General features: G+C 40.3%; 1 protein-coding gene and 1 long non-coding RNA gene across 3 annotated transcripts in view; one reads left to right on the top strand and one right to left on the bottom strand.

Annotated features, from left to right (window-relative positions):
• Nucleotides 1–407: 407 nt before the first annotated feature.
• Nucleotides 408–13,356, bottom strand: part of LOC144201656 (dynamin-1-like) — an 81,769-nt gene continuing 68,820 nt past the window's right edge. The window contains exons 19-21 of the mRNA XM_077724404.1: nt 8,809–9,044; nt 7,457–7,630; nt 408–2,820 (exon numbers count right to left, since the gene is read on the bottom strand). Of these exons, the coding sequence (XP_077580530.1) occupies nt 2,778–2,820; nt 7,457–7,630; nt 8,809–9,044 (453 nt within the window). The 3' untranslated portion in view covers nt 408–2,777. The remainder of the gene's footprint in view (nt 2,821–7,456; nt 7,631–8,808; nt 9,045–13,356) is intronic.
• Nucleotides 9,825–13,356, top strand: part of LOC144202224 (uncharacterized) — a 4,632-nt gene continuing 1,100 nt past the window's right edge. Inside the window, exons 1-3 of one of the 2 annotated variants that reach the window (XR_013327493.1) lie at nt 9,825–10,375; nt 11,818–12,619; nt 12,977–13,356. The exon at nt 12,977–13,356 is cut by the window's right edge and continues 1,100 nt beyond it. This is a non-coding gene — a long non-coding RNA (uncharacterized LOC144202224). Of the gene's footprint in view, nt 12,620–12,976 lie in introns of both variants that reach the window. The other variant, XR_013327492.1, reaches the window with a different exon arrangement.

The following is a 13,356-nucleotide window of genomic DNA, read 5'->3' as shown; positions in this document are numbered from 1 at the left end:
GAGCGAGATATATATATATATATATATATATATATATATATATATATATATATATATATATATATATATATATATAGAGAGAGAGAGAGAGAGAGAGAGAGAGAGAGAGAGAGAGATAGATAGATAGAGATATAGAGATATAGAGATAGAGAGATAGAGAGATAGAGAGATAGAGAGATAGAGAGATAGAGAGATAGAGAGATAGAGAGATAGAGAGATGGAGAGATGGAGAGATGGAGGGATGGAGGGATAGAGGGACAGAGGGACAGAGGGACAGAGGGACAGAGGGACAGAGGGACAGAGGGATAGAGGGACAGAGGGATAGAGGGATAGAGGGATAGAGGGATAGAGAGATAGAGGGATAGAGGGATAGAGAGATAGAGAGAGAGATGAAAAATAACAGATGATACTTTTGTCAAATCTTTTATTGAACGTCGATAATTTAATGTGCTCCAGCTTTTCATTTTCTCTTTCTGTAAAATAATTCAAATCTATGCCATTAAGGTATTCTTAATTAGTGTTAACTGAAAAGATAGAACCAGTAAAGTGCCAATTACACGGCCGTAATAGTGCACGGGTACAATATTTTACTTAATTACTACGACAGATTGAGCACAGAGCTGCCAACCTTCTTCGACCAAATTTCAGGAGTACCCTTGTCCCATTGCTGGAGTTTTTCCAGAGTGAATGCAATTCACACAAAATTGACATAAAATGCAAAAAAATACGTGGGACAATTTAAATCAAACTGTTATCATCATTAATTGAAATATTGTGTTTTTGAAAACTATTGAAAAAGTACAGCACAATGAAAATAATTTTGTCTTTGTATTTGTGTCCTTCTATGTTCATTTTACAGTCAGTAATTCAACCGTGTTACACTGAAGTCGCACTTGTGCAAAGTGTAAATGTCGGTCCATTTGGAGTTGCTCCAATATGGGATATTTTGTCATATACGAACAAATAAATTTCTGAGAGTGTCTGGGTTTCTAATTAGAAGTGTCATCCAAATTGCCGTCCATTTTGCACTCAACCCGAGCAGGTATATTGATAAGACTTACCGTGCTATGTACGCCTATTTCTTCAGAACCCCAAAGAAATTCCAGAGAAGTTGGGAGCTCTAAAAGCAGGACCAGAACACACTTAGAGCCATATACATATAAACTGACAGAGAAGCACAATAACAATAGCCACTCAAGATGTAACACAGATGCAAAATGACAAGATTTCTGAATGAGTAGTTAAAGGAAAATTTGGGCATTTTAATCATACGTCTACTTATAAATTCCCCTAGGTATGAATTTTTCAGGTTACAAAAGTTTTTTAATGCAAACGAGTGCCTCAAGATACGAAAACAAGATCTAAGTTCTGAAATTCCTCATATTTCTGGGCACTCGTATCTTAAGGTATTTACTGTATTTTATAATCTCGCTACAGTCTACTGGGCTCTCATTGGTTGTCTCACAATACCCACTATATATGTTTCAAGATTCCCTCTTATTTACTTTTGACCGCCCTTCGAGTTTTGACATTGTTTTTTGAGTTTTTCCAAGTACGGACAAAGCAGGCGCTTCTGTTTTTATCATCATTCCTCCCAAGAAAATTATCGGTGTGAATGAAAAATAGTGGCGCCGCTTAGTGGTGTGGTTCACTCTTTTGTACGGGCAGACACGGGCTCAATTCCCACTGGTGGTGGTTTCTATTTCCTTTACATTTGTCGGTTTCTGCCAATTTTGGTCATTTTTAAGGGAGTTCTTGTTGAGTTTGGAGAATTTTAAGGTTCCTTGTTGGCTCCTTGACTTCCATTAAGGGTGTTGTTTTAACTGAAGAATGGATGACAGTAGATACAAAATTGAGCTAAGTGCTCAAACTCGTGAAAAATTCAGATTTTGTGGCAACCATACAAAAAGAAAACAATCAAAGTATTTGGTTCCGTAGCTACAGTAGGAATGAGCTACAAAGTAGAAAACAAATCCTGTGGGCTCAGACTCCCCATCAGCAGGGCCACAACCGTGCATTTGACACCCATGATTTAGACAGTGATGGTGCCCATTAACCTTGCTATGTGGGTATCGCGGCTACGACAATGGACAAATATCGCACAAAAATCCAACAGTAAAATTACCCTCAAGGGATTATCATGATTATCATTTTAACATAAAAACAAATACAGCTTAAATGGCAGAAATAATAGACTTAAGGATACACATTCTCATACACGTACAAAAATACACTGTATTACTTGCACAGACACGTTAATACACATACTCATACAACTTTTGTTTCTAAAGAGAAAAATAGGCTCATAATTAACACTTTTTGGAAAGTTGTACAATATGTAGTCATCCTAAATTTATTTCATTGTACATAGTAGAGGCTAATAAGCCTCTCACTCAAAAACACAAGACACAATTGACCCATGCACCTTATATAACATGCTGCATTACGAATAACATTTGACAGCCACTAAACTGATATATTCGAAGCAAGAAGTTCTGGTGGTGGCTGATTTGGAGGTTGAGGGAAAAGGTGTCAGTGAAATGTAAGGATATGTTTTTTGAAACATACCTGGGCCACAGGTGAGCAAACACAAGACAAGACAACATTGTCCATATATAGATCAACAAAGACAAGTACAATACTGTCCGCACATAGAAAAATGGACATGGATAATTGGCAGAAAAACTGGGATCAAGGGAACACCATTTGCACCAGGGAAAGAAGGGGATGGAAGAAAGTAGGGAAGAAGAAAGATGAAGAATGACCACTTAGGTCTTTTATGGCGGTACTTGTCTTGTCGGCGATGGTGGTGGTCGTCGGCTTGAGTTAGATTTGTACATTAAAAAGTAAGAATGAGAAAAAACAAAAGAAAGAGATTAATAACAGTGTGTAGTAAAGATGTTTCTAAAAATCGATTCTGCAATATCAAATTACGCTATTCTTGTATTGATTCAAAATCCATCTGTAGTAATCATTCCTGGACGGTGGAGGGGACTGTTTCCCAACTCAAGACTTTTATCAACTTTTACTCATTCCTTTTCTAAACCGCTATTAGGTTTGCAGAGGATGCTGGAGCTTATCTCAGCTGACTCCAGGTCAGAGACAGGGGACACCCTGAATCGGCGGCCAGCCGATCGCAGGACAAAAGGAGACAGACAACCATGCAAACTCACACCCCTACCAAGAGGTTATTTAGAGTGTCCAATCAGCCTACTATACATGTTTTTGGAATGTGGAGGGAACCGGATTACCTGCAGGAAACCCACGCAATCTCCACAAAGCTGTACCGACCTGGATTTTTAGACTGATAATCAATGTTCCCTCTAAGCTGCGCGCGTGCGCAATTGCGCACTACTCTCGTCTTCTCCACGTAGCAGCTATCATATGGCGCACACAAAATAAAATCCATTTTTTCCTCTTCCCTCATGATGGCTCCTTTCATGCGGCAGCCAGTGGCAGTCGCTCTGTCCTCTCATGTTTTTTTGTGTTTTACAGCCCTTTTATTGTTTTTTAATTACATTTTAATATTTGTTTAATATTTCTTTTTTACTTTGCTGTGCAAATAGAAGAACAAGCAGCGAAATCAGGAGATAACTGTTTAAATCTGCTGTGTGTGTTGTTGTGTGCGTGCATGTGTGCGTGTGTCTCAAGCATGTGTGATTGTTTGTCTTCAACGTACACAATGGACTATAAATGGAAATTGGCATTCATGAAGATGTTTTATTCATAGATATTTTTAATTGAGAGCTGGTTTCAACAGTAAACTCTCTGTCACCATTTGACCAGCGACCAAACGTCCAAGCACCCTCTGAACCGGTGGCAAGCCGATCGCTGTGGGAGGAAACCGGAGTACCCGGAGGAAACCCACGCAGGCCCAAGGAGAACATGCAAATTCCACACAGATGGACATGACCTGGATTTGAACCCAGGACCCCAGAGCTGTGAGGTCAACGTGACAACCTCTCACCCCACTAGGCTGCCCATTCAAAATATTAAACATTGGAATTTTATTATTTTCCAGTGAAAACACAGTCTAAAAGTGGGCGCTATCAAAATTCTCCTTGGTTTTCTGTTCCACTGTTTGTTATACCTCAATAAGGCAGTTCTTAAACAATAAAATCAACAAAATTTAACAATATCTTTCCTTGGTTGAAATTCAGTGGACCCTCATGATATTTGTCACATGAGAAATTTTCACCATAGCAGCAACGAGCGAATTCCAGAAAAGTCCCTTTCTTGCTTGGCGTGTCTGACTGCCGAGGCATCCCGTGAGGTCACAACCGAAAATCACATATAAACCAGCCTACAACACCAATGGTCAGCTAGTCATTAAAACTAGTGGCAGAGTAACCCCTCAAGCAATACGACATCTCAGTTGCTTTGGCTGTGTCACTGGCTCTGTCGCGGTCAAAGTGGGGAATTTTGTTTTACCCTTGTAGGTGATTAAAGCTTTATGGTGGCTTCAGTTTAGATTCTAAGGGGAAAAGCTAAACATTTAGATCTTGAATAGTATCTCAAACAGTGTTTTTATGTTCCCTTTCCATTTATTTTTTAGAGTAGGCAGGCACCAAAACAAGAGCAAACATTTTTGAAGTTTAGAGCAAGATTAACCTAAAAAGGTAAAACGATAAAAACAATAAACACGTGAGAAATTATAGCATTTACCCCGCTTCCTGTACGTTTGGAACTCTCAGTTCCATCAAGTTTGAGAGTGAGTGGCATTCTATTAATTTTATCGTGGTAAAACCTAATGTTGGGGTTTTAATTGCCAAAATTTGTACATTAGGCATGCGGGGATTTGGGTGAAATCTTAAGACATAAATTTGGCTTGGCAAAATGTGGTACTCAGGTCAATTGTGGCTTTATTAAAATACAATGCATAGAGGAACTGTGAATTTGAACGAGCGCTACATGCAGCCTTTATTTTGCTGAAGTCACGCAAAGTTCATCATTTTTGGGCTCCCCCGGACGAAGGACCGGGCTGATCGTGCAAAAACGTAACTGGCCTTTTAGCCAAAAATGTGTCTTTCTGAAGTGGTGACAGCCGTTTTGATGAGTTCCATCATTTGATCTATTTTTTTGTAATTTTATTTCATACATAAAATTAAACTAATAATAACAAATGAGGGCGGCCCGGTGAAGCGAGTGGTTAGCAGTGGGAGACCTGGGTTCAAATCCAGGTTGGTCCACATGTATGGAGTTTGCATGGTCTACGGGCCTGCCTGCGTTTTCTACAGTTACTCCACTTTCCTCCGACATTCCAAAAACATGCATGGTAGGCTGATTGGACACTCTAAATTGTCTTTAAGTTTGAGTGTAAGTGTGAGTGGTTGTTTGTCTCTTTGTGCCTTGGGATTGGCTGTCCACCAATTCAGGGTGTCCCCCCCAAAGTCAGCTGGAATAGGCTTCAGCACCCCCCACGACCCTAGTGAGGATAAAGCGGTTCAGAAAATGAGAGATGCCAAATGATATATATATATATATATATATATATATATATATATATATATATATATATATATATATATATATATATATATATATATATATATATATATATATATATATATATATATATATATATATATATATATATATATATATATATATATATATATATATATATATATATGCTGCGTTGTAAACTGCAGAAGATTTGTAGTATTTGGAAAATCTGATTTTTATATGATGGGGAAAAATGTGACTGGGCGTTTAGTTGCCGGTCTTTTTATTATTATTATTATTATCATTATTATCTAAAAAGCCAACATCACATGGCCAAATCTATCATATTTTATACATGAATTTTGAATAATATAATATTTTTCCCCGGTGCTCGGACGTTTGACGCCGGTCTTTTGGTCGCTGGTCAAATGGTGACAGAGTTTACTGTTGAAACCAGCTCTCAAAATTATATATATGAGAGACTTTAATATCTAAGAGAGATTTTAATATCTAAGTACTGTTTAATATATAAGTACATTTGACCGGTGACCAAAAGACCTGGCGACCAAACGTCCGAGCACCGGGGAAAAATATTACATTATTCAAAATTCATGTATAAAATATGATAGATTTGGCCATGTGATGTTGGCTTTTTAGATAATAATGATAATAATAATAATAAAAAGACCGGCAACTAAACGCCCAGTCACGTTTTTCCCCATCATATAAACTCAAGAGTCTTATAAATCAGATTTTCCAAATACTACAAATCTTCTGCAGTTTACAACGCCAGTCTTTAACTTACCTTCATGATACATTTCGAAATCCAATGTCACGTTCTAAAATGTTTTGCATTTCGCACGTTATCAAAATGTTCAAATATTTTGAAAGTTGAGTAGCATGCTTGGTCACTTCCTTTTCAATGACATTCTCGGTAGTTGTTTCAAGCAGTGTAGATGTGTTGACTATGTTCACAAAACAAAAACGAGTAATTGTTAATTTGCTGTTTGTCCTTTTTATTTCTTTGCAAAAATTATCTCGTGAAAAAAGGGAACTGTTTGAAAAGCTTTAGAAATTAGATGCTATTAAGCTTTACTTTTGTACTTATCGCTGCCAAATGTAGATAATTGGGCTTCAAATTGTTAATTGAAGTATACACATTACTATCCAAAAAATAGATTGTGGATTGAAAGTTGTTTTACTCTGACATTTAAACAGTTAATTTAGCCTAGAAACTTTGCATTCATTCATTCGTTAATTTTTAGAGCCGCTTATCCTCACAATGGGAGCCTTCCTGCTGAAATCGGGCAGCAGACATGAGACACCCCGAATTGGTGGCCAGCCAATTGCAGGGCATGAGGAAACGGATAACCATTCACAGACACTTTCATCACCTTTGACATCATAAGACCGGAATTTTTTATCCTTAAGTCAGCCAAGCTGAAGCCCACCTCCCACATGCTCCTCGATTAAGGACCATCGTGTCAACTGACACCAGCACATGAAGCTGGGTCGCCACCTCTCATCTACCCGAACGCTCAGCACCGGCTCGCCCGAAGGCAGTGCTGAGTCCATCACTCTACTCGAATGCAGACCTACACACTCTGAGAACAGCATTGTGAAATCTGCGAAATTTGCGGATACAACGGTGGTGAGGATGATCACGGGGGAGAATGAGACGGCCTACAGAGATAATTTCCTTGGACTCAGCGAGTGGTGTGCTCTCAACAACTTGGCACTGAACGTCTCCAAAACCAGAGAACTCATCCTGGAGAGTAACAACGGAACAAGGCTGCTCCGTCCGCCCTGTATATCAATTGTGAATGTGTGGAGAGAGTGGAGACTTAAATTCCTAGGGGTCCAAATCTCTTATGATCTCACTTGGGCAGCAAACAGCATACAAAGTCAAATGACAATAAAATAACTCAACCTCAACTCAATAGATAAAACACTACCAAATTCATTTCTAATTTATGTTTGGAGCAAACTTCAAATAGTTTTTCGTCCTTACCTGGGAATGTTTGGGGGGGCCCTATTTGGGCGACTTGGAGCCTGGGGGCTTTCAGCATTGTTGTTGAAGGGACCCAGGGGACCTGGACGATTTGGTGGTGGTGGAGCACCTCGAGGTGCTGGGCGCTGGCCTGCAGACATCCTTCTTGGGGCAGTGGGACTAGGAGGAGGAGACCTAAAGAGACAGAGACTTTTTCAAGATGGCGCCATCAGGTGGCAGTCGGTGGCAGTAGCTCTGTCCGCTCTTATTTGTTTTGTTGTATGCTTACAGCCCTTCTATCTTGTTTTCTATTACATTAAAATATTTCTTAATACATTCCTTTGTACTTTACTTTGTACTTTATACTATTTACTTTAATGTTTTTTCAACTTTCTTTGTTCTATTATCTTGGTTTCTTTCTGCTATTTCATTTTTGGAACCATTCAGCCATACCTCTGCTGTCATACACATGGGATCAGCTGTGAACAATACGCAGCAGAAAGAGCAACCCTTTGATTGCGCTGGAAATCCGGAGCTGGACAAAAGTGCCAGGAAAAGAAGCAATGCTTCAGATCAGTCATTCGATCTGTTATTATGGGGAAAGTTAGATCTCTCCCCAATAAGATGGAAGAGCTGTTGGGGCTCTCCACGCCAGAAACGGAGTATCTGAAGTGTTGCACTCTTGCTGTTGATTCTTCAGCTCCACACTACTGAGGGACTGTGCGGATAAGCTTGGAGTAGTGATTCTGCATATTTTCAACTTTGGTCTCAGTCTGCAGAAGTTCCCCCACTTTGTGGAAGACTCCCTGTGTGTGGTTCTCTATTTCTACAATGTATTTTTCTTGTGTCTGTATGCATTTTTGCTACTGCAACCAAAATGACGCTGCTCAAGTGGCAGCCGGTAGCTGTAGCTCCGTCTGCTCTTGCTCATTTTGTGTTTTTGCCGCTTTTCTACCTTTTTTTAATTGCATTTGAATATTTCTTAATGCTTCCTTTATACTTTGCCTTTTACTTTGTTGTTTTGCAACCTTTGCAACTCAACCCTGCCCAGTCACGTGGCTTGCAACCAAGGAAATTTCCCAAATTTGGGATGAAATAAAGTTCAAATCTGATCCAATCCAATCCAAATACAGGTTCAGATTCTTTACATGAAATCTAAGATATGAAAAACATTAATGATTGGAAATATATCAGAAAGTCATTATAAAAATACATTATATTTCAAAGCCCCTTTCAAAACACTGATGGACACTAAAATAAATACAAATTAAATATGACAAAAGCAAGGGTTAAAAAGCTAAATAAAAGTGACAAAAAATAAGAAGTGATTGAAGAAAACATAAGTGAAGATGAAGCAGGATAAGATAAAGTACCTTCGACCGCCACTGGATCCCCCAACCCAGGAATTGTCGACAGGGGGCGGCAGGGGAACTGTGATGGTAGTGGTTGAAATATCCCCTATTATAGCCAAAGCTTCTTTTAAGGCCTGGTGGGTCCTTAGCACCTCATCCCTCCTGTGGGCCTGCTCCAGGGACTCATCCATCAGGGCGTTCTGGTCACCCGCAGAGTACAACTGTGCCAGAAGCTCTGCATTGATGAAATCCTTTACCTATTCCAGAGAGACAACGCAGATTCAGCATTAACCATATATGGCCCAACATATATTTTAAAACATTGATTTTGCGATATATCACAAAATTACATTGCACAATTCTAATATCAATTCAGAAACTGTTTGCATTAATCTTCATGTGTTTTTTTGGTAGAAATAAATGATAGGTGGGTGCACTTCCACTTTCATTCACTAGTCACCAAGCAGTCAGCCATCATGCTCTGACATGTGATAATAGTACTTGGACCCAGGAGGACGGTGCTCGGACGTTTGGTCGCCGGTCTTTTGGTTGCTGGTCAAATGGTGACAGAGAGGTTGCTGTTGTTGTTGTTGTTGTTGTTGAGTCACTATGAGCGCCTGAGGATTACCCTCAGACAGCGCTAGAGCTGCCACTGGAACGCGGATTAGTTCATCCGGGGGGTAGTCGGAGGTGAGGGGCAGTCAAATATCTCCGGCTGGATGAAAAACGTAGGGTGCCACGTTCCTTGTTGGCAGCTCTGAGTGGTATTTGTTGGAATTCGCAGGCCGCGGCGAGCGGCCTCTCAGGAGACACCACGTGAAGGTTTCCAACTTTGTCTCCCCGGAGGTTGCTGTTGAAACCAGCTCTCAAAATTATATTCATGAAAGAGTTTAATATCTATGTACCGTTTAATACGGTACTGTTGAAAACAGTAGATTAGATTGTACACTCCCTCTCATGAATATAATTTTGAGAGCTGGTTTCAACCAAAAAGACCGGCGACCAAACGTCAGGTCACAAGGAGGAAAATTGTGAAGTTGCTTAAAACAGGAGTCTTAATATAATGTGCATTTCTAAAGAACATCCTGTCTATAATCTCTGTCTTAATCTTTTGCTCTTCCATGATGTCTATAATATCTTCTCAACTCGCCTCAGTGTTCAACTGTTGTATTTTTCCATGATGTCTATAATCTCAACTTCTGTACTTTTTAATGACATCATGCTGAAAATCAATAAAGGCATCCTTCACCTTGAAAAGATAAGAGAGAACCACCGAGCCGAGCGCGAGATACCACCTCGCGCCTCGACCTCTTTTCCGCCGGCCAGTGTCTTTAAAATATAACACAGTCTCTGCCTCGTTTTTCCTTTGTGCACGGTTGGTAATTACGTTGATCTGTTACTTCAGACCCAACATTAAACTGGTGCCGAGACCCGGGACCTGCATCAGGGCGGACGACCGCCGCCGAACCGAGGACACCGAGAATCTGTCGACAGCGTCTCCCTTTGTGGGATGGGTCTCCTCCTACGGCCCCGGCCGCTCGCCCAGACACCGGGTCCCACGAACCAGACCGGCATCGAGGACTAACAGGTATTTACTGTTTAGTTATCACGATTTACACAAAAGTTTGGATAAAAAGAACACCAATACAGAATTAACCTAAAGATAGGAAGGAACATAAGAGTAATTGGGGAGTAGAGAAGCGCTTGGGCGTTGGCCCGTGAACGGAGGCCCGTGTAGGAGGCCCATGAAAGAACCCATGGTACATATTATCCAGGCTACAAAGGGATCACTGTTGTATTAGAAGAGATCCATTACACTTATTTAACTAGTTTTTAACCTGTTAAACAATAGTGTCGGTATCTGTTGTCTGGGTCGTGGAAATTAACGTTAGTGTAAAACGGGTATAATTTACACCGCCCCATTTTATGTTCATCAATATAGCTGTGTTCAAAATAACTAATATTTGATAAAACACAAAACATTGTAGAAACGGTGCACCAAAAGAAAAAGAAAAAAAGGTTAGTGGTGTGTGTGTGTGTGTGTGTGTGAGTGATAAGGGAAGGGTGGATCCGCCCCCCGCTCCGGAGTAGAGAGTAGAAAAAAAAAAGTACTAGAAAGAAACAATGGCCCAGTCATTGAGAAAAGAGATAAAAGAACACCAGGATGTTAAGTTTATTGCAAGTTTTAACACTAATGCATGCAAGTATCTGGAATTTTAGGTGACCAAGTATGATTTTAACCCGTCTTTGAGAGACACGAGAAATAAAGAAGAAGTTAAGAAAAAATTTGTGGAAAAAAGAGCAAAGAATGAGTTTTGATTGCTCTAAATGACTCAATTATGCTAAAATTATTAACCCTGACAAACAAGGGGTGGTTAAATTTTATTGGGTTCAATTCTGTTCATAATTATAAATGTGTGCATTTGTTTCTGGATACTAATTGATGTGAATGTAACTGTTGCAGAGAACGGAAAAGCTGTTTTCCTGAGGAGAGAGCAGCCTGATTTGCTTTTTGTATTTTCCTATTTTTGGTATGATTGGTTAATTTGTGAAATTGCAGGAAAGGAAAAAACAAATATACTTATTGATCTTAAAATGAAGCAGTGATCAAAATAGAATACCAGTTGGCGTATTTAATTTGGACTGATAAGGATTTTAAATTTTCACAAACTATAGTTATAAAATAAGAAAGATTGTTGTGATTTTGTTCATTGGGGTTTTAAGCCCAACCACATAGCGGTAAGCAAAGGTTAAGGACACGCTGAAGACAACGACAGAATACAACAGCTAAAGCAGCAACAGAAAATAGAAATAAAAATAGTAATGGATACATGAAGAAGCAGAACAGTTGGCCTATTCACAGCTAAAGGCCTACCGTGCCTACCAAATAATTTATTCCAAAATTGAGCCATGGAAGGAGCCATGTCTCAACAGGAGGGAGGATGGACATGGCACAGCATGTGTTCCATGTCCCAGAGGACTAAATACCTACTTTAAAATTTTTTGTAGGAACTGTTTAATTTGTTACAGACAATGTGCAAGATAACCTCAGGCCCAAACAAGTGAAACGGGGAGACAAAGTTGGAACCTTCACGAGGTGTCTCCTGAGAGGCCGCCCATCGCCACCTTCGAATTCGACTGCCCCACACCTCCGGCTAACCCCCGGGTGAACTAATCTGCGTTCCAGTGCGATTGAGGGTAACCCCTAGACGCATGGGTGGCCTAACAACAACAATAACTGTATACCCAACAACAACAATTGCAACATTCAAAAGAGCATGGGACTTGAAGAGCGAACAAATGGTACGATAAAACCAAGAAACCGATAAAACTGTCAAAAGAACATGTAAGCTGCCGTGATCTTTTTGTCTATCCTGCAGGAGGTGGTGAAGTCTGGTGACCAGAGCCTGATTTAAGTCATAAAAAGAAAGTCCTGGTCCTCGCCACGTTGGGAAGGCCCCTTCCTGGTTTAACTCACCACCCCCACCGCAGTAAAGATTGCTGAGAGGTCGACGTGGATTAACCAATCCCAAATCAAAGTAGTTCGAGACAACGGTGACTCTGAGTATACTGGAAGTCGGGCGGTTCCAAAACCCTTGTCCGTGAAAAAATCATCTGACGTCTGCTCACCTGCCACAAGCACCTTTCACCTAACCGTGACCTCTCAGTTTTTACACCCTCACACAGAAGCCAAAATGAAAGCCGCTGCCACCCTCATCACTGTGACTGTACTATCAGTGGCAGCCTGAGTGTGGCTGAACGCCCCGCCCCCAGAGATTCGAGTCGAAAAACGAGACGATGCCGTGCTGCTGTTGCAGAAGAAAGTGAAGTGGTATGAAAAGAGCAATCCAAAAAAACACTTTGAAGAAAATATGTGGGATAATTTCCTGGTATTTCACAAAAAACTAACTGGTGTGAATGAAAGTGTGTACCCGTATACCCATTTCCACAGGTATCTGACATCCTGAATTGACTGTGTCTAGGCATCAAATTTAAATCTGCAGTGATACAAATTGTGATAAGATATATATAAGATCAAAGTCGGTGCAATTCAAACCACGTGATTCAATCTGGGGCAGTGATGTTCCTGGTGACCATAAATTGTGGTCTTCTATTCAGATTAAATTTGCAACTCCCTTTCTAGCGGTTTTACTTCTATTCTGTATCTTTTCAATGTGTGTCCTTTTAGAAGAAGCCCAGAATGAAGTTATTTCTGCCACTCAGACCATCAGACCGTCTCTGTATATCTCTAACCCCTGCGTACACCACACTTCGAACGCAGACAAGGCCAAAAATAAAGACAATAAAAACTTGGCCCGAGAACGCCCTTTCTAAGCTGCAGGACTGCTTATTCCGCACCAACTGGGAACTTTTCGAACAAAACGACCTCCTGGACTATACAGAAACTGTACTCTCCTACATCAGAAACTGCATTGACAACGTTACTACAAACAAACGGATACGAGTTTTTCCTAATCAAAACCCCTGGATGACCAAAGAGACACAAGCACTTATCAAATGTCGTAACACCGCCTAGAGATCGGGAGACAAGAGAAAGTATAGAGCTGC

This window comes from Stigmatopora nigra, chromosome 9 (genome assembly GCF_051989575.1).
Source record: "Stigmatopora nigra isolate UIUO_SnigA chromosome 9, RoL_Snig_1.1, whole genome shotgun sequence".
NCBI lineage: Eukaryota > Metazoa > Chordata > Actinopteri > Syngnathiformes > Syngnathidae > Stigmatopora > Stigmatopora nigra.
Note: the sequence above shows the minus strand (reverse complement) of the source record. Positions and strands in the feature narration are given on the sequence as shown.